The 27,044-nt window shown below is 42.5% G+C and overlaps 1 protein-coding gene across 5 annotated transcripts in view; it reads left to right on the top strand.

The window, feature by feature from the left end:
- Positions 1–27,044, top strand: part of DVL1 (dishevelled segment polarity protein 1) — a 135,354-nt gene that overhangs the window by 95,514 nt on the left and 12,796 nt on the right. For 3 of the 5 annotated variants that reach the window (XM_075279588.1, XM_075279590.1, XM_075279591.1), the window contains exons 5-12: positions 372–504; positions 8,418–8,511; positions 9,880–9,949; positions 10,995–11,134; positions 14,718–14,794; positions 15,276–15,343; positions 16,437–16,586; positions 22,182–22,313. In XM_075279588.1, coding sequence (XP_075135689.1) covers positions 372–504; positions 8,418–8,511; positions 9,880–9,949; positions 10,995–11,134; positions 14,718–14,794; positions 15,276–15,343; positions 16,437–16,586; positions 22,182–22,313 — 864 coding nt within the window. The remainder of the gene's footprint in view (positions 1–371; positions 505–8,417; positions 8,512–9,879; positions 9,950–10,994; positions 11,135–14,717; positions 14,795–15,275; positions 15,344–16,436; positions 16,587–22,181; positions 22,314–27,044) is intronic. The other 2 variants (XM_075279589.1, XM_075279592.1) reach the window with 1 other exon arrangement.

The raw sequence follows: 27,044 nt of genomic DNA on the forward strand, positions 1-27,044 counted from the left end.
AATGTTCCTTCATCTTCATCAGTCATGGCGTCTCACATCAAACAGCCTGGGAATGACAGCACCTATTAGTCAGATTAAAGGCATGACCTATTCTCAGCTTTGTTGTGTCCCTGTGTCAGTGTCAGCCATTTTTCTTTCTGATGAAAGGAGGACATGCGTTGAGTTGGATGGTAATATTTCTTCCTCAGTCGCCCTTATCTACATGTCACTTCTCGTTACATTGAGTTTCTTTGTCAATGTACTGTACTTTGCACTTTTTTGTCTTTCGTAAAGTGCAAACTTTTTCCTTTGATCACCAACCCTGGCTTGGTATTTGCTGATAGCAGCTGTCCAGGGGCCCTGCTCATCCTGCTGTTTGTTTTCCGTGACAGTTCCAAGAATCAATGGGCACCCCAAGGTGGAGCGTATACGGGAGACTGGCGGGTATGACAGCACGTCCACCGTGATGAGCAGTGAGCTGGAATCCAGCAGTTTTGTGGACTCTGATGAAGACAATACTAGCAGGTATGTGTCATTGTCTATAGAACCTTATTAGGTTAGGGGCTTGTCATCCCCTCCATTTTCATTTTAGCATTTTTATGGTTTTTATTCAAGGACACTAAGGGTTCATTCACATGGTGCAGTTGGGTACAGTTAAATTGCATCAAAACTACATGTATTTTTCATGCTGTTTTTTCATCGAGTTTCCTTAAAGGGATCCTGTTATTAAAACTAATTTTTTCTGCCCACCACGTAGGAATAGCCTTAAGAAAGGCTATTCTTCTCCTACCTTTAGATGTCTTCTCCACGCCGCTTTTCGGTATATAATCCGGTTTTCATCAAATGAGTTCTCTCGCAGCACTGGGGGTGTACCCCAGCGCTCAAACAGCACTAGGGGCGTCCCCAATGCTGCGAGAGAACTCTCCAGTGCTGCCTCCATCTACTTCTGGAACAAGGTCTTCACGCTTCTTCTAGGGGTGGCTTCAAACTTCTAGGCCATGGGCAAAGCCGACTGCGCATGCGCGCCGGCCACAAGAAAATGGGTGCTTCCAATACTGTATAAGTGGCCATTTTTTTGTGGCCGGCGGGCATGCGCAGTCGGCTTTGCCCAAGGCCTAGAAGTTTGAAGCCAACCCCCAGAAGAAGACGCATGAAGACCCCGTTCCTGAAGAAGATGGAGGCGGCACTGGAGAGTTCTCTCGCAGCATTGGGGACGCCCCCAGTGCTGCGAGAGAACTCATTTGCATACCGGCGGAAAACGGGATTTTAAACGAATGGCGGCGCGGAGAAAACATCTAGATAGGAGAAGAATGGCCTTTCTTAAGGCTATTCCGTCGTGTCAACCAGAAAAAAAAGGTTTTTAATTGCAGAACCCCTTTAAAGGGGTTTTCCAAGATCTACAATTTTCAACAAGGAGCCTGAGAAGGTGAAATAAAAACATACTCAGGCCGGATTCACACTTACATTGGAGACTCTGCCGCAGAATCCACTTAAAATCGGCGGAGAGGAAAGTCCTATAGTCTTTGTGGTCTGCGAGTTTCCATGTGTAACAGCTTTTTAAGAGGAAAAGGTCTCTAACTTTTGGGTCCCCATGCGGTCTCAAACGATGGAAACTTGAATGTGAAACGCTAGTATGAACCTATCGTCACCTGTCCCGTTTTGCCCCGGTGCGTCTTTTGGCGCAAGTCCTCACTGAGGACGTTTAATTGCCTCAGTGGTCTAAGGAAAAGTCCTGGGACATCACTCGCCTACATCACCCGTACCGTCCCATGCCCTTTGCTTCGGCCACTGGGTGGCCTCAGCGGTCACAAGTTCCACTGAAACAAGTCCGAGGGGCAGCAGGACCGCAGTGGTAAACTTTGGGGACAGGTAAATATGTTTTTGTTTTTTTCCCACCTTCTCTTGCAAGAAATTATATATCATGGACAACCCCTTTAATTTTACAGGTGGAACCCATTTATTTCACACGTTACCACTGTAACATCAAAAACTGTACCAAAAGGGGCCACATGGTGGCTCAGTGGTTAGCATTGCAGCCCTGGAGTCCTGGTGTTCAAATCCCGCCAAGGGCATAAAACCATCTGCAAGGAGTTTGTATGTTCTCCCCGTGGAAAAATGTACATTGTGAGTTGTATATGGGGCTCACAATCTATATAAAAAAATATAAAATACTCTACCAAAAACAGAATCACAAGTGCATGCAGTTTTTTCCAATGCAGTTTTAACTTCCCCCAACAACTCTCTGATAGTATTAGTGTGACAGTTTTCTAGAGCTCTATGGAGTCCGTGTGCCATTATTCTAAAACTCTTGGGGGCCATTCACACGGAGGACAATGGTGAGTACAGTGAGTGAGTACAGGCTAATAGGACTGACCTTGCAAATCCCCAGAACCATCACTATACAGTGGACAGGGCTGCTCCGCTCCTATTACTTGCTTCTGCTCTGTTCACCACAGCAGCCCTCAGTGCCTGGATGAACCAATATGTGCGGGGTCCGGATGTCAGACTCCCACAGATCACATACCTATGACCTAACCTGTGGATAAGTCATCAGTATGAAAAATCCATTTGGTCCAGAAAACCCTTTTAATGAAATCACGAAACCCTTTGAGGCTGAGGCCCCACATTGCGGAAATGCAGCGTTTTTTTGTTGCATTTTTTTTAGCCAAAGTCAGAGAGACAACTAAATCTTCAGCATACAGGCTGTGCAAAAGTTTTAGGTAAGAACGCTTTCGGAAACAGAAGTGGTAATAGTGAATGAAGTGAATGAAGAAAAGGGCGGCCACCTAAAATATTGATGGGGTTTACATTTCTCTTCATTCACTTCATTTTGTTAAATGACCAAAGTAAACGATTAACCCTTCTATTTCTGGAAGCATTCTTACTTTACAGCATTTCCCCCCTGCAGCTGCCTAAAACTTTTGCTCAACACTTCCTATCATTCTGCTTGTAACATTACCTGTGCCTGACAGAGCAGGAGAACATTTCCAGCAAGTCACAAAGACAAGCCAAAACTTGATAAGATTTCACCGAGCCGTCAGACTCTCCTTGCCATGGTGGCTGGGTCAAGGTGTGTCTCCTTGTCATCACATCTCTTCCTTCTGCTTCTCATCTCGCTCACTTAGTACCCAGAGATCAAGACGCCTTCCCCGGGGCTTGGATCCTGCAGGCTGTGACAAGGGTGGGATACACATGAGATGACAGTGGGTTTGTTTAGTAGGTTAGAGACTAAGAGACTAGTTACAATTGACGGGTTGATGTAAATCCTTGTAGATGGAGCAGTGTTAAAGTCTAGATCACAGCTGTCATCGCGCAGGAAGAACACGCCGTAATGAGGAGAAATAATACACGTCTTGAGTCCTGACAAGAATTCTCTACTGCTTTTGGAAACCCGGAAAGAGTAATAGCGCATTGGCACACTCAGGGCGAAGATGTCAGTGGCGCCGTCTCTCTAAAACCTTATCGAATTCCTTATGCAAATTTTCCTCACTGCCTTTGATCCCATAAAGGAATTTTCCAGACTTCAGGGGCCAATAGTAACCATAATTGGCCCATCAACCTTCCCTTTAATAAAGATATTGGATACAAACAAATTCTTTGTTGGACAGATGTCGGCCACAGCTTTAATTTTTCATTACGATAATTCAGTAGTAACTCTCCCAATATCATACAATGTCTCAAGGAGGAGAACTGACCGGACTCCCGGGGACCAAGTGCTCACGACTTTCACCTTTTCATAAACCCTGAGAAAGTGGGAAAGGGACATAAAAGGGGACGTGCTAGCCCATAGGCTAGTGACATCATGGGAGAAGCCACTTGGCCAAGGATGGCTCTCTTAAAGGGGAGAGCACCACATAATCAATATATGCCCTTAAAAAGAGGTGCCCATAAGGGTTGGGGGGGAGATGTAACAGGGCAAGAAAAAAAGAACTGAGGCGTCCTACTTAAAGGTGCGGTGCCACCTGGACTATGATGCTGAGCTCCGCTTCCTCTTCTCAAGAAGTGACCTAATCAATAAACCTGATGTTTTTCCATTCTGCAGTAAGCCCTGTATTGATCCAGAATTACATCATAAAAGGTATGAAGAGATATAGAAATAGAAGAAGATATGTTCTTCTTATCCTGAATCAGCGCCACATCTATTCCTAGGCCTCGTCTGGTACTGCAACCCAACTCAATTCATTTAAAGAGGTTTTCCAGACTAAAAATATAAAGAATAGGTCATCAATACCAGGTCCGTGGGCCCAGCTTTTCTCAGCAATTGATAGAGGATGAAGTGGAAGCAGACAGCGCTGCCCCCTGTGTGGTGTTACTGCAGACCAGTTCCCATTCACTTTACTAGAAGATAAATTGCAGTGACTCAGTTCAGCCACTATGCACAGAACAGCGCTGTCTGCTTCCCGCTACAATACCACCTTACCCTTTGAACATACATAGCGCTATTTCTGGGGAGCTCAACACCAAGTCCACAGTGTCTTTCTAAATAAAAACTGAGATCAGGTACATACTGCACAAGCACTGTACTCCCCTCCACATACACTGTACCCCCCTTCACATATACTATATCCCTCCTCCACAAGTACTACACCCCTCCTACACATGTACTATACCCCTCCTCCATAATTACTATACCCCTCGTCCATAAGTACTATACCCCTCCTAGATATGTACTATACCCTCCTCCACATATACTATATCCCCCTTCCACAAGTACTATAGCCCCCACATGTACTATACCCCTTCCACTTGTACTGTACCCCTCCACATGTACAATACTCCCTCCACATGTACTATACCCCCCTCCACATGTACTATACCCCTGCTCCACATGTACAATACCTCTTCCACATGTACTACCGCCCCCCTCCACATGTACTATACCCCCCCTCCACATGTACTATACCCAGTCCACATGCATACCTCCCAACCATCCCGATTTCTGCAGGACACGAATTCGGTGTCCTGTCCCGCAGTCCTGGTCGGTGTGAGGTATGTCCCGATTTCAACTCATCGGCTGCGCTCCGGCTTCGGCGTGTGTAGGCGCGATGTGATGACGTCACATTGGGCTTACAACTATGTGAGTGGAATGAGAGAGCGGAGAGAGCGCCGGGAGAGCGTTGGAAGGTGAAATGTTAAAATTTGAGGGGAACGTAATGTAGGGGGCCTATGAAACTTGGGGCATATGAGGGGGGGGGAACGGCATGACACTGGGGCAGATGAAGGGGGGAGAACGGCATGACACTGGGGCAGACGAAGGGTGGAGAATGGCATGACACTGGGGCAGATGAAGGGGGGAGACATGAATCTGGGGGCAGAGATGGAGGGGACATGAATCTGGAGGCAGAGATGGGGGGACATGAAACTGGAGGCAGAGATGTGGAGACATGAAACTGGGGGCAGAGATGGGGGGACATGACACTGGGGGCAGAGATGGAGGGGGGGACATGAAACTGGGGGCAGAGATGGAGGGGGGACATGAAACTGGGGGCAGATAAAGGGGTTATATGAAACTGGGAGAGATGGATGGGGGGAATATAATTTACAGGTGACTGTAGGAGGATTATACTGTATGGGGGCACAAAAAAAATGAATGAGAATAGGCGGAGTCAACATAGAAGTGGGTGGAGCTAAATTTTCAGCAGCGCGCACCACATATTTTGTCCCTCTTTCGGCTCTTCAAAAGTTGGGAGGTATGCACATGTACTATACCCCCCTCCACATGTATTATTCCCCCACCCTACGCTGTGTCTTACATGTGACTATGCTACCTGTAAATGCCATTTTTGCTGCATTGACTGCAGATTATAATAATTTAAGGGTCAGAGGACATGACCAGCAATGCACACGTCCAGCCGTCATCCCGAATAACAGAGCAGATTTCTGTACATGACACCAGTAAAGGTAAAGGCCTAGTACAGACATATGTCAGTGCAAAACAACCAGCACCGCCTTTGTCTTCTGCGACATTGTGTCTGTATCTCGCCAGCATGTAGAATGAAATCAGAGCTGCTGGCGATGTAAAAATATCCATCATCCCGAGAGCGGATTAATTACCACCGGAATTTCACGGGTACAGATCATGGACATGCAGGGCCGAAGATGAAAGAGCGCTCCAAACACATCTCCCCAACAAGGAGCAGCTTCATTGTCCAAGGCGCCTCCTCGCCATAAGCATGAATAAAACACATCTGTCTGCAATGAATATTTAATGGAGCTGCATTTTATATGTATGGTGTATATACTGGGGCATAGCTATACGGGGTGTAGAGGCAGGCCCGTGTCTAAGGGACCTCACTGCCACATGTCAGGAAAATGTCAGTATCATAAATAGCATATGATAGATTGGGGGTCCTGTTACAGATGTTACATTGGGAACCAAGAGGTTCAGTCTACAAATATGTGTAAAGATAGATAGATAGATAGATAGATAGATAGATAGATGATAGATAGATAGATAGATAGATAGATAGATAGATAGATAGGAGATAGATAGATAGATAGATAGATATGAGATAGATAGATAGATAGATAGATAGATAGGAGATAGATAGATAGATAGATAGATAGATAGATGATAGATAGATAGATAGATAGATAGATAGATAGATAGGAGATAGATAGATAGATAGATATGAGATAGATAGATAGATAGATAGATAGATAGATAGGAGATAGATAGATAGATAGATAGATAGATAGATAGGCAGGGATACGTCTTTCTCAATTGATCCTCGGTGGAGTATATAGGATCTGACACTAGCTCCAGAAAATGGTTTTGGGTGCAGACCAATGCTTATTAATGCAATGACATGCCATAGACGCAGCCGCTGTGCCTGTTATGGGTCTATGGAGAAGCTTTATGGTCTATGGAGAAGGCTCTGTTAGTGGTGCATACTCACTAGAATACAGTACAGCTTCTGTTGTATACTCAGTGAAAGAAGCAGGAATACAATTTAGGCTGAAGAGCAGCATGGAATGGTAAGGTGCTTACCTTATCTGTTATAAATGCTATGCACATGCTGGGCTCTCTTTCGGAGAAGCAGGAGGTCGCCTATTTCCAGCCTAAGTTATACCTCTGCTTCTTTTTACTGTGGATCCAGCAGAAGCTGTACTGTATTCTATTAGGGTATAGGGGCACTCGTCCACATTAGGGAGAGTGTGTGCCTACATAGGCAGTACGGAGACTTACAAGTCATTCCTGCTCCGCTAGGGATTATGGGTAAAAAATATGCAAATCTATTCTCCTGGATGGAATTAGGAGAACAGAGTGCACTCTGTACACCACCCTATAGAGGGCGGCATCCTTAACATCATGAACGACTGAGTTATAAAGTCTTTTAATCATAATGTGGATTTAATTGCTAAATCAGTATTTCTGTCCCAAAAGGAACAGATTCCCAGCTATGGACAGCGCTGTTTCGGCCTATTGGGCCATCTTCAGCATAGCGTAGGGATACTGATTTAGCAGAGTGAGAGACTATAGACCAGGGTATAGGGGCACTCGTCCACATTAGGGAGAGTGTGTGCTACAAAGGCAGTACGGAGACTTACAAGTCATTCCTGCTCCGCTGGGGATTATGGGTAAAAAGTATGCAAATCTATTCTCCTGGATGGAATTAGGAGACAGAATTAGGGGACAGAAATACTGATTTAGCAATTAAATCCACATTATGATTAAAAGACTTTATAACTGAGTCGTTCATGATGTTAAGGATGCCGCCCTCTATAGGGTGGTGTACAGAGTGCACTCTGTTCTCCTAATTCCATCCAGGAGAATAGATTTGCATATTTTTTACCTGTATTCTATTAGTCATGCAGAAGACGGAAACCTGAGAACGGACTGCCGAACTTTAGTGTGAACCCAGCGTCAGCTTTACACTACAAATTGGTGTAAATTATAGTTGGAATCTACGCCACTTCTTAGTCAACACCAGACCTGGATGCACCAAGTTTATCAAAAGCCCATGCACTTTGCAGGGACTGTAAAACGCTGCAGCCAAACCGCGGAGTTTACGCCACATGGGGCCCAGGGACTAAGACTGTTAAGTAAATCCCTGCAAAGTATAATCACTAGAATTTTCATGTGTAGGACAGTGTACAACTTTAAAGATTGCAATTTGTCACACAGACATCACAATCCGATCACAATTTTCCCACAATTTGTATATGACTTCTATTTGTCAATAGGAAATCTAGCCAAATCAGATCTGACTTGTCAGAGAGACCCATCAGAGAGCCGAACTCCACCGCAAAAAGGTTTTGCTGCGTTACAGTTGCCACTTGGACACCTTTGGCACTGTACAGAGACTTCCATATACTTTACTAAGATCTTAGACACGGTATACAAAGTAAAAGCTCCGCTGGATACCCATTATATAGAATGCAAACCCAAGTTATGTAACTACATAATAATACCTATATACCTCTGTATTCTATAGGTTAAGCAGCTCCACCGAGCAAAGCACATCCTCAAGACTTATACGGAAGCACAAACGAAGACGACGGAAGCAGAAGATGAGGCAAATTGATAGGGTAAGAAGTGCACGTTCTGTTAGTATAGAAATATCCATAGATTCTGTACTGGGGATCAAGCAGCTGCTCTGTGGCATCCTGATATGGCAATATGGTGATTCTTATAGGGCATTATATAGATTATACATATATGCATCACAGTGTCGTGACTATATAAATAAGGTGATGCTGGATGCTTGGATGCTGCTTACCTCTTTGGAGCAATGGTAACACCCTTGTTGCCCCGAAGAGCTTATTTGCATATTGACAAAGCGGTAAAAAAGGCGGCGATTCACAAGGGGAAACCTCTGTTTGACTAAGGTGTCCCTAATGTATCTGTGGGGTTGGGTTGATATGTTGGGTTCTGGTGACAGACTCCTTTAACCACTTCCGGACCGCCCATAGACTATTTACTTCCGGATAGTGGTTGCCTTGTTCTGACAGGACGTGCCGGTACGTCCTGTCAGAACAAAGCAGCTGCACGGAGATCTTGCAGTTGCTGACACTGGGAGCCGGCTGTAACTTCAGCCGGAGCTCCCAGAGAGATGGCAGGGAAGGTTTATTCCCTTCCCTGCCTTCTTGATCGCTGTGTATACAGTGCTCAATGAGCGTTGTATACACAGCTATGCGCACCGCAATAATGGGGCCGCCCTCTGACCCGGCGGTCATGTAATCCGCCGGGCTCAGTGTCTTGCAAGAGCTGCTGGGTCCTACAGGACCCAGGTCAGCTCTATAAGGTGTGTATACAGCGTGCAGGAGGCTGTATTCCTCCTGCAACTGGGGCTAAATGTACCCACCCCAGTTATAGGAGAAATCAGCCTCCTTAACAAATAAAAAAGTGATCAGATGTCCCCAAAGGTCTCTAATGGGGACACCATCTGAAAAAAATATATAAAAAAATTAATAAAAAAGTTTTAAAAAATAAAATAATTTAAAAAAAAAAAGTCAAATAATACGCCAATAAAATGCCGTTATTAAAGGTTATAGCCCCAACCTTGACAACACCATACAAAATAAAAATTACTGTAACGGAGAGGAAAAACTATTTTATAAAGTTTTTCAGTGGCACTTTGTGTTATTAAATTTAAAAAAAAAAGTAAAGTGAAAACCAGACACAATTTCCCTCCTACTTTGTTTATATTTTTCCAGATACAAAAAAAATTAAAACACATCGAAAATAAAAACAACATAGAAATAATGCTCTATGTGTCCCTGAAAAAAAGACGCAAAAATTAGTTGAATGAGACGTATGAGAAAAATATTACAGCCCTCTAAACCGCACATACAAAAAAAATCTAAAATGTGTCTGGTCCTGGACCATCAATTGGCCCGGTACTGAAGTGGTTAAGAATGCGACTGTAAATATTGTTTTATATGTTCTCTCCGTAGTCCTCATCATTCAGCAGCATCACAGACTCCACCATGTCCCTAAATATCATCACAGTCACACTGAATATGGGTAAGTCGGAGCACTGTTCTCTAAGTCATGTTACGTCTCATAAAACAGGTTCACTACAATAGGAATACCTATAGGATACCCATAAAGAATTAGGGTCTATTCACACAAAATAGATTTGTAATAGAATTTCCGTGATTCTGCTACAGGCGCAGTGCCTAGCAGAGGAAATACCTGATTTAATACGAGGCATGTGCATCCCAAATCTGCACCCCAATGTCTGTGGCTAATGCAATTTTCATCAAGTTGAAATATGTGCAGGGTCTTGCTGGGCAGTCCGTTCTATGACTGTATTAGCCTCCATACATGGTTTCCTATCAGTTTTCTTCTGCTAGTAGCCCTATTATGACTGCAGCACATTTCCACATTTTGCATTTCAGTCTGAGATAGCGGGTATGTAGAATTTAATAGTACTCTGGCCCTCCCCATCCATTATTACTATTACTGGTTTCTTTACATGTTATTCTGCCAGAAGGAACTGTAAAATAACAAGCAAGTTGCTGAGACAAACCCAAGTGACCCTAGTATAGGAGATAACTGAACACTGACCATGAAAAAGGGACATCTGAGTACAATAAGGAACGCTTCTTGCTGTCTAGGACTAACATGCCATCATTAGCCATCTGTAACGCAAGCAGCTAGTCAGAAGTAGATAGACTCTCTTTACACTCACTGTGAGCTGTGAGAAGCTGCAGACTCTTCTCTGTGCAGTGTGCTGTGAGTAAGCTACTAGAGGCTGTAAATAGACACCTACCTGTCCCCTCTCAGCTTCCTGTGTTTCCATCTTGAGCGTGTTGGTTTCTAAAGACAGACTTGCCCTAGTAACGGGGAGAGAACAACAAATTACGTAGGAGGGAGACACCTAGTGGCAGGAACTTTAAAGAGTTTTGTTTTTGTTTTCAGGCAGAAAACAAAAACCTTTTTATATAACCTTTTTGCATTACATTTTGGCTCCAAATCACATGCACAAATTTAAGTTGTTTCAAATCTTAGTGACCATTTAATGTTTTGTATGTAAGGACATTTTGTCTTGATTTTTTCTTATCAGAGAAATACAACTTCCTGGGAATCAGTATTGTGGGCCAGAGCAATGATCGTGGAGATGGAGGAATCTATATTGGATCCATTATGAAAGGTGGCGCTGTAGCAGCAGATGGACGAATTGAGCCTGGAGACATGCTTCTACAGGTGTAGTATATGACCAGTCTATATTATTATATTATTTCATGGATAGTTTTTGATGTCTAGAGGTCCAGAAGGTAGGAGGCCTGTGCCTATAGGTCCAGAAAGTAGACCTGTGACTATAGGTCCAGAAGGTAGGAGGCCTTTGCCTATAGGTCCAGAAAGTAGACCTGTGCCTATAGGTCTGGAAGGGAGGAGGCCTGTGCCTATAGGTCTGGAAGGGAGGAGGCCTGTGCCTATAGGTCTGGAAGGGAGGAGGCCTGTGCCTATAGGTCCAGAAAGTAGACCTGTGCCTATAGGTCTGGAATGGAGGAGGCCTGTGCCTATATGTGTTTACAGGTCTGGAAAGGGAGGAAGCCTGTGCCTATAGGTCCAGAAAGTAGACCTGTGCCTCTAGGTCTGGAAGGGAGGAGGCCTGTGCCTCTAGGTCTGGAAGGGAGGAGGCCTGTGCCTATAGGTCTGGAAGGTAGTAGACCTGTGCCTATAGGTCTGGAAGGGAGGAGGCCTGTGCCTATAGGTCCAGAAAGTAGACCTGTGACTATAGGTCTGGAAGGGAGGAGGCCTGTGCCTATAGGTCCGGAATGGATGAGGCCTGTGCCTATATGTGTTTCCAGGTCTGGAAATGGAGGAGGCCTTTTGCTCTCCCTGTCTGAAGGTCGCCTGATGATGGAATTTTCCATAATAAGCGCTTTAGAGGTCCTTTAAAATTACAGTAATAGGCAAGAGAGTAGATATTTGCGTTTTGGTAACACTGAGATTCAATTAGCTTTACAAGGGAAACCATGAATAGCATCAGTATGAAGCCGTCTGATCAAAGCGGCGAAGTCTTTGGTTGCTATTGGTTACCACGAGTCTGATCCATAGACACGGCAGTATTAATTAAGTCTGCCTTATGGTATTATTCCATCCTGAAAGACAAAAGTGGAGTAACGCTACGGAAACAACAAGCGAGATGTGGGCCGCTTATCACAAAGCCTCAGGAGTCATTTACAAGATTACTTGTGTTTCTTTGAGGTTGCAGCCATTACACAGGGGATACTTTAATGCCATCACAGGCTCGTGTCAGCTGCCTTTGATATTACTAAGCCTAATATATACTGGGAATTGTTTCCCTTTATATAACCTCCTCCATTTAAATGAAGAATGAGGAATAAACATGTTCATCGCATTTTAATATTTTCAGGAAAGCTGCCAGGCATGCTAAATATCTCTGATTTTCACAAGAATTATCGTGTTTTTTTTCTTAATTTTATTTTAGTTTTTTTCTAAATAGGTAGCAAACCTGAGCAATACTAAGTCATACCGAGGGTTACAGAGAATATACAGTAGAAATGTGAAACCTGAGTCCTAGTAAATGGGTTTTCCAGGCTAAATAATTGATGACCTATCCTTAGGATAGGTCATCGATTAGAGGTCTGACACAAGAGCCCCCAGCTGATCAGCTGTTTAAAGAGTCTGCAGTGTTTGGGTGATCTTCTATCTGGATGACCCCGGAGGACTTTCCATGGAATTTTGGGCATAACATCCACAGAACATAGCACAAGGAGAGCCAGATACGACAAGGAAGCACAGTGGTCCATGAACCCCTAATATCCCCTTTAGGGTCAACATGGATTGAGGATGGATCTCCTGAGATTTCCCTTTCAAGGGACCAGTTGATATTTTGGAAATGAGCCCTGCATTTTCCCTGGATTCTTCATGGTAAGGCTAGGTTTATATATACACTATTGGAGAATCTGCTGAAAATCGGCAGAGAGAAGAGTCCTTCATGGAGGACTTTATTCTACAACAGTTTCGGCAGACACCCATCTGACTCCCAGCAGACCCCATTATAGTCAATGGAAAAGATATGTATATATGGATGGGTTCAGGTTCTTGAGAGATCTTGTTGTCTACCATGTCTAGGATCTGTATAGAAAGAGGTTGGTTTGCACATTTTATATGATATTGTTACCAATTATAATGCAAATATGTAATATATACCGTAATATCTATCCATTTATCTAATTATCTATCACCCTATCTATCTATCTATCTATCTAGTTATCTATCATCTATCTATCTATCTATCTATCTATCTATCTATCTATTTATTTATCTCCTATCTATTATCTATCTATCTATCTATCTATCTATCTATTTATCTCCTATCTATTATCTATCTATCTATCTATCTATTATCTATCTATCTCCTATCTATCTATCTATCTATCTATCTATCTATCTATCTCCTATCTATCATCTATCTATCTATCTATCTATCTATCTATCTATCTCCTATCTATCTATCTATCTATCTATCTATCTATCTATCTATCATCTATCTATCCCATATCTATCTCCTATCTATCTATCTATCTATCTATCTATCTATCTATCTATCTATCTATCTCCTATCTATCATCTATCTATCTATCTATCTATCTATTATCTATCTATCTATCTATCTATCTATCTCCTATCTATCTATCTATCTATCTATCTATCTATCCCATATCTATCTCCTATCTATCTATCTATCTATCTATCTATCTCCTATCTATCATCTATTTATCTATCTATCTATCTATCTATCTATCTATCTATCTATCTATCTCTCTCCTATCTATCTATCTCCTATCTATCTATCTATCTCCTATCTATCTATCTATCTATCTATCTATCTATCTATCTATCTCCTATCTATCTATCTATCTATCTATCTATCTCCTATCTATCTATCTATCTATCTATCTATCTATCTATCTATCTCCTATCTATCTATCATCTATCTATCTATCTATCTATCTATCTATTATCTATCTATCTATCTATCTATCTATCTATCTCATATCTATCTATCTATCTATCTATCTATCTATCCCATATCTATCTCCTATCTATCTATCTATCTATCTATCTATCTATCTATCTCCTATCTATCTATCTATCTATCTATCTATTATCTATCTATCTCCTATCTATCTATCTATCTATCTATCTATCTATCTATCTATCTATCTCCTATCTATCTATCATCTATCTATCTATCTATCTATTATCTATCTATCTATCTATCTATCTATCTATCTATCTATCTCATATCTATCTATCTATCTATCTATCTATCTATCCCATATCTATCTCCTATCTATCTATCTATCTATCTATCTATCTATCTATCTATCTATTATCTATCTATCTCCTATCTATCTATCTATCTATCTATCTATCTATCTATCTCCTATCTATCTATCATCTATCTATCTATCTATCTATCTATCTATCTATCTATCTATTATCTATCTATCTATCTATCTATCTATCTATCTATCTCATATCTATCTATCTATCTATCTATCTATCTATCTATCTATCCCATATCTATCTCCTATCTATCTATCTATCTATCTATCTATCTATTATCTATCTATCTATCTATCTATCTATCTATCTATCTATCTCCTATGTATCTATCTATCTACAGTGAAACCTCTCGAAAAGATGACCTCTTTGAGAAGTTTTCCCAAATCTTACATTTATTTCATACCTATCTTTCTATTACTATACAGTCTTTATACCATACATGTATTATTTTGGCATTTTGCAGGTGAATGATGTCAACTTTGAGAACATGAGCAATGATGACGCTGTTAGAGTTTTAAGGGAAATTGTATCCAAACCAGGGTATGTAATATGGAAGACTGTGGTGAATTTTACGTTGTATTTGCAAATATCACCCCCATTTCCCCCATTGAAGTGATCCTACAGTTCACAATACAATCTTTCTATTACGGCTCCTTCCACTCGATTCATATTTGTAAAATGACTATTATCATCTCTGACTACATTGAGCACACTGTAGTCAGAGACATCCCCTTCTCCCCCTACCAGAAGATGAGTTTGGGGAATGTCTCAGACTACCAGGGCAGTTTCCATAGTGTAGTTTGAGAAGCTGGTTGCCATTTATTTCTGAGGAACTACCCCAAAATATATTGTCAGTGGTTGTATTCCCATTTACTATTGGACATATGTTACGTAGGTGAATCTTTCTGGCCTTAGCTCTCATGCACAATCCCATCTTATGTGTATGAGGCCCTACTATATTTTATATCACACATACGTAGGGTCTGTGACATGTGACAATTATTTTTTTTTTTTTTTTTAGGCCAATAAGCCTCACTGTAGCAAAGTGCTGGGACCCCACTCCAAGGAGCTACTTCACCATTCCAAGAGGTAAGCAATATATGGAAGATTTTAATAAAGCGATGTTAAATCCAAACCATCTAGCATATCAGATATTATATTTTCAGAAAGACTCGGCTGTGTATAGAGATCAAACACTTGAAATTTAGCAGGGTTTCATTTTTCAGTAGACATTTGACCCCGTTTTTTTAGCTGGACACAAAGTCGGACATGCAGGACTTTGTGTCCAGTTATAAAAACGGTTTCCCCGCGGAGAGGCAGAAGACGCACACGCACACCCTTTCAAGTGAATGGGTTTGAAAACTGACCGCTGGGTTTTCATCTCCTGTCCAGTTTTGCGGGGCAGAAGATGGAGACCGGCCGGATTACACAAACTGGACGAAGAGCGCAGGTGTAAACCCGCCCTTAAGGGGGCATTCACACGGAGTAACGCCGGGCGTGTATTACAGCCGTACACGCCGGCGTTACGGCAGACTGCCGAACACTTCCCATTCACTTCAATGGGAGCGCTCGTAAACGCCGCTGATACACGCCTGGCGTTACTCCGTGTGAATGCCCCCTTTGAGTTAGGATACACTATAGGGCTTTATGCCATATACCTTATTTACCTTACATATGAGTGCAAGGACATCGGTCCAAAAGACCCTCAAATTCCAACACCCCACATCATGATCTGACGGTTTCCTTCATTTTAGATGCATTGGGATTATCTATATACGTATATATTTGCAAAATTTCTTGCACTCAGAAGACGACGGATTTGAGCCTCTCCTGGATTCCTGGGCCACCCAACAAGATCTGCCAATGTGTACATTAAAAGTAGATCTTTATACAGACCAGCGAGCTACAACTCACAATCGATAGGAAATTGTGTTAAGGCAAATCCAAAAAGTTCTTGAGATTACGGATCAATACACTCAGTACATGAAGGGGAATTGTGATGAGGATTTTAATTGATTTGCAATAAGTGGAAATCACTCCATATACTAAATCATAGATAATGTATAAATGCAGGCGGACCTATTACACGTCCTATAATGTTACTTACATATAACGGAGCTAACGCTCTCCTGTCATTGCAGTAACTTCTCTTTTTTCTTTTTTCTCCATGTCCTATTTGTAGCGGAACCCGTGAGGCCGATAGACCCAGCTGCCTGGATCACTCATACCTCAGCCCTGACGGGAACATACCCCCGTTACGGTATGAGCCCCTCCATGAGTATCATCACATGCACCAGCTCCTCATTAACAAGCTCTATACCTGAGTCGGAAAGTAAGTCACACTGCAGCCCCCGCACTGTGCGCAGGACTCATCCTGCTCTGGGGCAGCAGTGTAACCCAAACCCACAATCCTGCTAAGCAGACAAGCAGAAGGATGTGTATGTTATCCTGCCTTCTGCTTGTCACGTCCAAGTAGACATCTCATAGATATTGCTGCTTTAAGTAGATTAGAGGTTCTCAATGGTGTAGAGCAGAGGTGGGCAGCTGTATCTGTATTTGCTGAAAAGGAACTACAAGTCCCAGCATGCTCATCCATGACGGGATTTATAGTTCCACAGACTGTCTAAGGTTGGTGGATGGCCTGATTTACTAAAAGACACCAAACGATTCTGCATTTACTTGGGTCGGAGTAATTTTAAGCTCACAATCATTTAAAGGGGTTGTTCAGGATTTAGGGAAAACTCAGCGGCAACTGGTTTGGGTGTAAAACAACAACAAAAAAGATATATGCAACTATCCCTGGTGTTCCGGTGTCCTGTCCTGGTCTCCTTTCTTTCCTGTGCCGAAACTCGCTGACGTGATCACTGAGACCAACCAATGACGTATGTGAGCACCAGGGATGGGTGAATATTCTTTTTTGCTTTTCACCAACTCCAGCGGACCCTGGATTTTACCCTAAATCGTAACCAAATTTTACTTGCCAGTTTTAGGATTGGGTCGAGATACTAGCTCTATTGGGGAGGGGTGTAAATGAACACATTTGTGTATTAAATATACTCAGTATAACAACATGTAAAACCTCCATGATCCATCCCTTGGATAAATTGGTGCTTAATGGGGAGATATCTCACTAACCATCATTGTAGGTGACCATGTGGACGCTCGTACCCCATCATCTCAGATCCGGTTCTGCTTTAAGCATGTGAGAGGTCTACCCAACCTGGAGACCACAGATGTAAATCAGGCCATGCTCCATACACCAACATAGTGTTGTCTTAGTCTCTGCTGGTGACAAGTCCTTCTCTCTCTGCTTCTCCATTATATTCTGTAAATGTCTTGTATAACCCACTCAGTACATGTATCCCATGTAGCCTAACTCTTAGAATTTTTTGCATTCGTAGAAACAGTAAACTGTGGGATTCTTCAATATAATAATTGAAAAAACACAGAGGAAAAAAAAAATGCAGGATTTAATTTTACAAAATGAACCCATCTAGGTCACTGGAGGTTCCTTTGGCCGACTTTTCCCTACTTAAAGGGATCCTATCATTAAAAGTCACTTTTTTGTCCCTAACACATAGGAATAGCCTTAAGAAAGGCTGTTCTCCTACCTTTAGATGTCTTCTCCGCACCGCTGTTCGGTATATAATCCGGTTTTCGTCAAACAGCACTGTGGGCGTCCCCAATGCTGTGAGAGAACTCTCCAGCGCCGCCTCCATCTTCTTCAAGAACGGGCTCTTCAAGCATCTGCTTCCGGCGGTGGCTTCAAACTTCTAGGCCTCAGGCCTAGGGCAAAGCCTACTGCGCATGCCTGCCGGCCACAAGAAGATGGCTGCTTACAATACTGTGCAAGCGGCCATTTTCTTGTGGCCGGCGGGCGGCCCGAGGCCTAGAAGTTTAATGCCACCGCCGGAAGAAGACACAGGGAGAGGCCGTTCCTGAAGAAGATGGAGGCAGCCCTGGAGAGTTCTCGTAGAATTGGGGACGCCCCCTGTGCTCTTTGAGTGCAGGGGCCCACCCCCAGTTCTGCGAGAGAACTCATTTTCATACCGACGAAAACCGAATTATTTACTGAACAGCTGCCCGGAGAAGACATCTAAAGGTAGGAGAAGAATAGCCTTTCTTAAGGCTATTCCTACGTGTTAGGGACAAAAAAAATGACTTTTAATGATAGGATCCCTTTACTGACTCCCCCAATGTTCTGGATATGTTGGAGTATTCTTCCCATAAAAGTCCTGGTCCCTCCACAACAAACAACTGCTGAAGTGGGCGGATAAGGAGATAACCAATAGCGTCAGAGCCCTGAATGAGGTGGGTGTGGCCTTGACAACTTCTGCAGCAGTCGTTGGGTTTTTTGGAGGGCCTGTCCTTCCAGTGCAATAGTCCCCTAGAAAATAAGCTTTTAGGAAGAGGAATGGAGAACAATAATAGTAATGGGTTGAGGTGGGTCTGTCTTATAGAAAGTTTGTTCGTTGCGATGAAACCTCAGTTCCTTGGAATGGTGGTGGGTCACCAGTAGGTAATATTGAATGGTTTCTCGGAGCTCTGGGACATATTTGCTCTTTTGATAGTCTCAGATAATTGCTGGGTTGGAGTCGGATGACACATTCCCTTGGTTGGCCTTTTCACCTCAGCAGGAGAAGACGTCTTATCCATTGTTCAGTCTCTACAGTCCTGGTTTTGATGTTAGGAGGAGGTGATGCTGTATCATCTTTCTTTCTGTAACCAGGATCTGTTTTCTTACGTTCCGTCACATTGATGACCTGCGCTGGGAATTGTCCGGTGTGGCTTTAGCTAATAATTTCTGTCACTTTAAAGATAAATGCTTCTTTTTGGTGTCACGTTGACCATAGTGGTTTCATGTTTCTGTGGGCAGCAGACCTAAAAACCAGTGACCTGTGGAAATCATGACACCTGTGGTCCGAGAAGACTTCATCTGAATTGAAACTAGTAAAATAGCAAAACAGTCACCTGATCTGGGGGATTTGGAGTAGTTAAAGGGAGGGTGTCATCAGAACCCAGCATATCAACCCATCTTCCAACCAGTAATCGGTGCCTCCATTGGTCAGATAGCACTATTTTTGTCAATATGTAATAAGCCCACTTTTTTGAGCAATAGCAATGTCCTCATAGCTCCAAAGGGCTCATTTCCACTTTGATAAAATTTGCACCGAATCACAAGGGGAAAACATTGTTTCAGGTTGAGGATCCACCGCTTTTTTTTTCTTGTTGCAGATTTTGCTGTGTTTTTTTGAGCCAAAGTCAGGACTGGATTGAGCAGAAGGTAGTTACATAGGTACATAGTAGATGAGGTTGGATGAAGACATCAATCCATCAAGTCCAACCTATAACCCTACAATCCCTACAGTGTTGATCCAGGGGAAGACAAATAACCCCCCATGAGGCTCATGCCAATTTTCCCATTTCAGGGAAAAAGGATAAGAACTTCCTATATATTTCCCATTCTTGCTTTTGGCTCAAAAAAAATGCAGCAAAATCTGCAACAAAAAAAGTTCAGTTCCGCAGTGTGCGGCCTCAGGTCAACTGATATACTGGGTTCTTGTGACAGACTCCCTTTTAAGGAAAACTCCATCTTCATGCACCTTAATAAATTTGCCGATCTGAAGTTGGGCCTATGGATCTTTTAGATAACCTCCAGAACATACTCCAAGGACTGACTCCACCAGTAATAGATTTGGTACATATAGCGTGACTCTAGTATATATAGCGTGACTGTACCAGTAATAGATATGGTATGTATAGCGTGACTCTAGTATATATATAGCGTGAATCTACCAGTAATCGATTTGGTACGTATAGCATGACTATAGTATATATAGTGTGACTCTACCAGTAATAGAGTTGGTACATATAGTGTGACTCTAGTATATATAGTGTGGCTCTATCAGTAATAGATTTGGTACGTATAATGTAACTTTAGTATATATAGCGTGACTCTACCAGTAATAGAGTTGGTACATATAGCGTGTCTATAGTATATATAGTGTGACTGTACCAGTAATAGAGTTGGTACATATAGCGTGTCTATAGTATATATAGTGTGACTGTACCAGTAATAGATTTGGTATGTATAGCATGACTATAGTATATATAGTGTGACTCTACCAGTAATAGAGTTGGTACATATAGCGTGACTCTAGTATATATAGCGTGACTGTACCAGTAATAGATTTGGTACGTATAGCGTAACTTTAGTATATATATATAGCGTGACTCTACCAGTAATCGATTTGGTACGTATAGCATGACTATAGTATATATAGTGTGACTCTACCAGTAATAGAGTTGGTACATATAGCGTGACTATAGTATATATAGCGTGGCTCTATCAGTAATAGATTTGGTACGTATAATGTAACTTTAGTATATATAGCGTGACTCTACCAGTGATAGAGTTGGTACATATAGCGTGACTCTAGTATATATGGTGTGGCTCTATCAGTAATACTGTAGATTTGGTACATATAGCGTGACTCTAGTATATATAGCGTGACTCTAGTATATATAGCGTGGCTCTACCAGTAATAGATTTGGTACGTATAGCGTCACTTTAGTATATATAGCGTGGCTCTATCAGTAATAGATTTGGTACATATAGCGTAACTTTAGTATATATAGAGTGACTCTACCAGTAATAGAGTTGGCACATCTGATCCACTTTTACCTAGTTACCTAGCCCAATTGACTTCTGTACTGTTACCCCATTGCTTGCCCGACAATCTCCCTTACTTTGCATGAATGCTGTGATAGCAATGTATATATATGATGGGGGACCATAATGAGGAAAGCAAGCTCTCTAGGATTTATTAGTAATAATCAGACAAATCAATGATGTAAAGTCGAAGGAAATTCTCATTCACCTCAACTGAATTATTGATTGACTCATTTATCTAATTGACGTTCCGCCGCGTTGTTCTAAATAATTTACTCTTCTGTTGATGCCAATCCTACCTTGTTGAGTATCATCAGTCCGGCACTTACTACGGCATCTACAGACCTTGTCGGCACATTAATCCGGCTTTATTTATAGGACCACTAAACCTGAAATGCGGATGTATCTTATATGGTGATGTAGGATTCCTTTGAGGGTTCCTTTTCTTCGTATTCTTGGTAAAATTGAGGCTGGGTCACCCCTCTTAAAGTATCTGTCAGCACCCTGCCAAGCTCAGATCAGTATGCTAGCTATGGATAATAATCCAGCGCCTTGGGATAATAATCCAGCGCCTTGGGATAATAAGCCAGTGCTCTGAGGTAAAATCCAGTGGTGGGAGATAGTAAAGCAATGGTGTGAGGTAATAACCTAGTGCACTGCGATAATAATCCAGCACTGTGTGGTAGTGAGGGGTAAGTCACATCCTTCTTATCATCCCATAGTATTACAGAAAGAATAGTGTAAATATATAGAAATGGGGTAATCCTATTGGCAATGTGTCGCAACTTTGGCGCCAAAGATGTGACACATCCTCTCCTTTTGAGCCAGGGCAGGGACGCCTGGACCCGACATATTTATTATAATTCACGACTGATAAGCTCGGTATAATGGATTACTATCCTCTAATGTCACTACTATAAGGTCTCAGCATAACATGTCTTCTCTACTTTAATATATTATGACAAATCCGTATATCGCCGTTTGTATCTTAGGTTTGGTGGTCCCAGATTTCAGCACATTTCTTCTTAGGGCCCCTTCACACGGCGTAAGCGCTCAGCTCATTCCGAGCCGTACACGCGAGCGATTCTAAACACGCTTTACGAGCGCTCCCATTGAAGTGAATGGGAAGTGTTTAGAAGCGCTCGCGTGTACGGCTCGGAATGAGCCGAGCGCTTACACCGTGTGAAGGGGCCCTTAGACTACAATTTCCCTGTTGTTACAAATAACACTTTTTTTTACTTTATTTTAATCCAGAACTGGAAGAGTCTCCGCTCTCCGTGAAGAGCGACATGGCCACTATAGTGAAAGTAATGCAACTGCCAGATTCGGGGCTGGAAATTCGAGACCGTATGTGGCTAAAGATTACAATATCTAACGCAGTCATCGGTAAGTTGGCCGACATGTTGGAATAAACTTGTAATATCACTATAACACTTCAAGTTCAGGGGATAATAACTCTCCTTAGGGCAGGGGTGCCCAATACGTCGATCGTGATCTACCGGTCGATCGCAAAGGACATATGGGTCAATCGCGGGATGCAGCCAGGGATCCCCGGTGTCTGCTTGTTCACAGTGCAGGCTGAGAGTTGACTCTCAGCCTGCGCTGTGAACAAGCACTCCGGACACTTGCAGGCCGGGCAGCAGCAGCTCTGGCGGAGTGCTGCTTGTTCACAGTGCAGGCTGAGAGTCATCTACGGACACTGGCAGGCGGGGCTACCGCAGCCCCAGCCTGCCAGTGTCCAGAGATAACTCTCAGCCTGCGCTGTGAAAAAGCAGACACCGGGGATCCTTGGGCGGCCATAGAACGCCTGTCTCCTGCTCTCATGCTCCATGCCGACCCCGCTCACATGCCCGGCCCCGCCCACAGATCACACAGGCCCCGCCCACAGAACACCAGGCCCCGCCCACAAGAAGTGGGTAGTAGATCTTTTGCCTTGGTCAGTTTAGGAAGCAGCTCACATGCTGAAGAAGTGTGAGCACCCCTGCCTTAGGGAGTGGGCACTTTTGCAGGCATATGGAGACTTACAAGCCATTTTCGCTCCACTGGAGGGTTATTACACACTTCAAGAAGTTGTGGGAAGACAAACAATGTCACGTGTAATAAGTAACATACGACATAAAAAAAAGCGCTTGCCGTCACCATGTTCTCAGACTAATCTGCTGGTTTATATGACTTTTTGTTCACTATTTGTTGTTTTTTTGTGGGATGCAGGCTGACAAAATGCAAAAAGCCTATTTTTTTTTTTGCAGCGTAACAATGTTTCTTCACCATATGGGAAAAATTATGTATTATTTCAATATCGTATATACTCGAGTATAAGCCGAGTTTTTCAGCACAGTTTTTGTGATGAAAAAGCCCCCCTCGGCTTATACTCGAGTCAAGCAAAAAAAAATAAAAAATTTCTTTTTTTCTTTGCTGGTGGTCTATGAACTGCCGCAATAGTAATGTATAGAATCTCCCATAAAATAGTGAAAAAAAAGAAGCTTTAAAAAATATAGTAAAAAAATAAAATAAATAAAAGTTGTAAATCCCTCCTATCCCTGGAATACATATAAAAGTAGACTATGACTGTGAGACACATACACATTAGGTATCCCTGTGTCTACTGAATATAGGAGATCTGCAGTGCTCCTGTTCCGTCGGGAAGGGGTTAATAGGAGCACTGCAGATACCCTATATTCAGCCAGGCTGAATTCCATGTGGGGAAAAAAACTCAGTCCTCAGGCTCAGGGAAGGGGCAGACAGACAACCAAAACACCCCCTCCCCTTCCCCAGCAACTACTGCACCCAAAAACCATTTTAATTTTTTAAATTTTCCAGTAGCTGCTGCATTTCCCCCCTCTCTCGGCTTATACTCGAGTCAATAAGTTTTCCCAGTTTTTTGTGGTAAAATTAAGAGCCTCGGCTTATATTTGGGTCGGCTTATACTCGAGTATATACAGTAGTTCAATATTTCCATTTGAAACAATACCAAATACTTTTTTGTTTGTACCAGTTTTGATTTATTTTTTTTTATATTTTCACCGGGAAAGAGAACTGTTAATATTTTAATTTTTTCTTTTTTAAAAACTTTAACATACAGTACTAAAACACAAAAGTGACCGGCCTTGTGTGCAAAAGGGCAGTGTTAGAAAATAGGGCTCGGGACAATGACTGACATAAGGCCACATATTAGGGTCTGTGTTACTACTTGACAAAAAAAAGTGTACCAATAAATTGCTGTTTGGCACCATATTTTGACACTCATACCATACTCAGACGCCAAAATTGATGTTTTCTGGTCCTCGTACCTCTCACAAACAGTAGTTGAAAAAAAAAAAAAAAAAAAAGTAGAAACCTGCTAATGTCATAACTACAACAATAGATAACATTAACATATTGCTTATACCATTAAGACCATTAAGAAAAATTTTAAAAAAAACAATGGCTAAATTGCTGTTTATTTTCCTATATTCCCTTAAAAAAATAAAATAAAAATTAAACTTCGTATATTATATGTACCCAAAAAAATACAAGGCCTGGGAAAGCTACATTGAGATAATATTCTAAAGCTATGACTGCAGAGAGGGATAAAATGTTACCGGTTTAAGCGTCCGAAGGGTTAAAACGCCCATATCGCACCGGAGTTCTGCGCAGGAATATTCTCAAAATTTGCAATAAAAAAGTTGCATTTTCAGGAGGGTTTTTGCAGTTTTATTGTGACTGTTGAAGGCTTGGCTATGATGAGACCCTTAAATAGATATTAGCTGATCTGATAAGGAATAAATTGGTATTTGCACATACATGGCGGATTACCCTGGTGTCACCGTGAAGCAGAGTTAAATGAGTGTGACCGCGAGTAATTACACTGCGACTCCATAAAGATTGCTGTAACTGAGGAGAGGCTAAAGGTTGCCGTGTATCACTTACATGGCCGGATCACTTTCCGCTTTCTTCCTTTCAGCCGGACAGCTGTACATGTGTGATTATTTGTCACCATGTGAGGTCTTTTGTGTCCGGGAATTGTAAAGTAGTAAAAAAAAAAGAATCCTGTTCCCGCCCATCACAAGATCCCATTCAAGTTCATGTATTGTTCATGGGATGGCGGGGTAATTATCGTCCTCCACTGTGACCATTATGTCTGATCCTAAAATAAATGGACCCATAATTGACCCCCCCACACACACACATACAATGTAATAGTAATACATCTTATTTATATAAGGCCAACATCACTTTATAAATCGTAGATCAGGGGATAATCATACACATTAGGGAGAGTGTTTGCCTACATAGGCGTACAGAGACTTACAAGTCATTCCTGCTGCGCTAGGGATTCTGGGTAAAACATATGCAAATCTATTCTCCAGGATGTAATTAGGAGAACAGTGCACTCTGTATGCTGCCCTCTAGAGGTCAGCCCCCTTAACATCATGCATGACTCAGTTAATAAGCCTACTGACATGATGCGGAGTTTATTGCCAAATTAGTATTTCAAAAGTACAGACATTACCGAGTAATAAATCAATTCACACAATGGGACTGAGGGCCCTGCTCACAAGAGCTTACATTCTATGACAGGGGTAGGGAACCTTCGGCTCTCCAGCTGCTGTGAAACTACAACTCCCATCACGCTCCATTCACTTCTATGGGAGTTCCAAGAACAGCAGAGCAAATATACATGCTGGGAGATGTAGTTTTGCAACAGCTGGAGAGCCGTACGTTCCCTACCCCTGGTCTATGAGGTAGCAGGGGTGGCATCAGAGGTAGCATTACTTATATAGATGTCCAGCCATTTTGTGGTAAAAGTTACTTTAAAGGGATTCTACCATTGAAATGAATTTTTAGGCAATCACACGTCAGAATTCGTCTCTTACCTTTAGACGTGTCTCCGCTGCGCCATTCCTTAGAAATATTGTTTTTTTACCGGTATGCAAATTAGTTCTCTCACAGCAATGGGGGCGGGCCCCAGCGCTGAAAATGCGATGGGGACGTCCCCACTGCTGCTCGAGAGCTCACTCCAGCGACGCCTCTATCGTCTGCTGGATCCTCCCCTTCTTTCGTCGTCTTTCTTCGGCGTCACCTCCGACACCTGCGCAGTTGGCTCTGCCAGTGAGACACCAGCAGAGCCGAGTGTGCATGCCGGCCGGCGGCCATTTTTGGCAGGCCGCTCTTGCTTTTGTAGTTCAATACAGGAGCGGCCTCCCAAAAATGGCCGCCGGCCTGCATGCACACTCGGCTCTGCTGGTGTCTCACTGGCAGAGCCAACTGCGCAGGTGTCGGAGGTGACGCCGAAGAAAGACGACGAAAGAAGGGGAGGATCCAGCAGACGATAGAGGCGCCACTGGAGCATGTTCTCGAGCAGCAGTGGGGACACCCCCATCACATTTTCAGCACTGGTGCCCGCCCCCATCGCTGCGAGAGAACTAATTTGCATACCGGTAAAAAACAGTATTTCTAAGGAACGGCGCAGCGGAGACCACGTCTAAAGGTAAGAGACGAATAGCCTTTCTAAAGCCTATTCCGACCTGTGATCGCCAAAAAAATTCATTTCAATGGTAGAATCCCTTTAATTACATATATACAGTCCTATGAAAAAGTTTGGGCACCCCTATTAATCTTAATCATTTTTAGTTCTAAATATTTTGGTGTTTGCAACAGCCATTTCAGTTTGATATATCTAATAACTGATGGACACAGTAATATTTCAGGATTGAAATGAGGTTTATTGTACTAACAGAAAATGTGCAATATGCATTAAACCAAAATTTGACCGGTGCAAAAGTATGGGCACCTCAACAGAAAAGTGACATTAATATTTAGTAGATCCTCCTTTTGCAAAGATAACAGCCTCTAGTCGCTTCCTGTAGCTTTTAATCAGTTCCTGGATCCTGGATGAAGGTATTTTGGACCATTTCTTTCTACAAAACAATTCAAGTTCAGTTAAGTTTGATGGTCGCCGAACATGGACAGCCCGCTCTCAAATGATCTGAAAACAAAGATTGTTCAACATAGTTGTTCAGGGGAAGGATACAAAACGTTGTCTCAGAGATTTAACCTGTCAGTTTCCACTGTGAGGAACATAGTAAGGAAATGGAAGACCACAGGGACAATTCTTGTTAAGCCCAGAAGTGGCAG

This window comes from Leptodactylus fuscus, chromosome 6 (genome assembly GCF_031893055.1).
Source record: "Leptodactylus fuscus isolate aLepFus1 chromosome 6, aLepFus1.hap2, whole genome shotgun sequence".
Classification (NCBI taxonomy): domain Eukaryota; kingdom Metazoa; phylum Chordata; class Amphibia; order Anura; family Leptodactylidae; genus Leptodactylus; species Leptodactylus fuscus.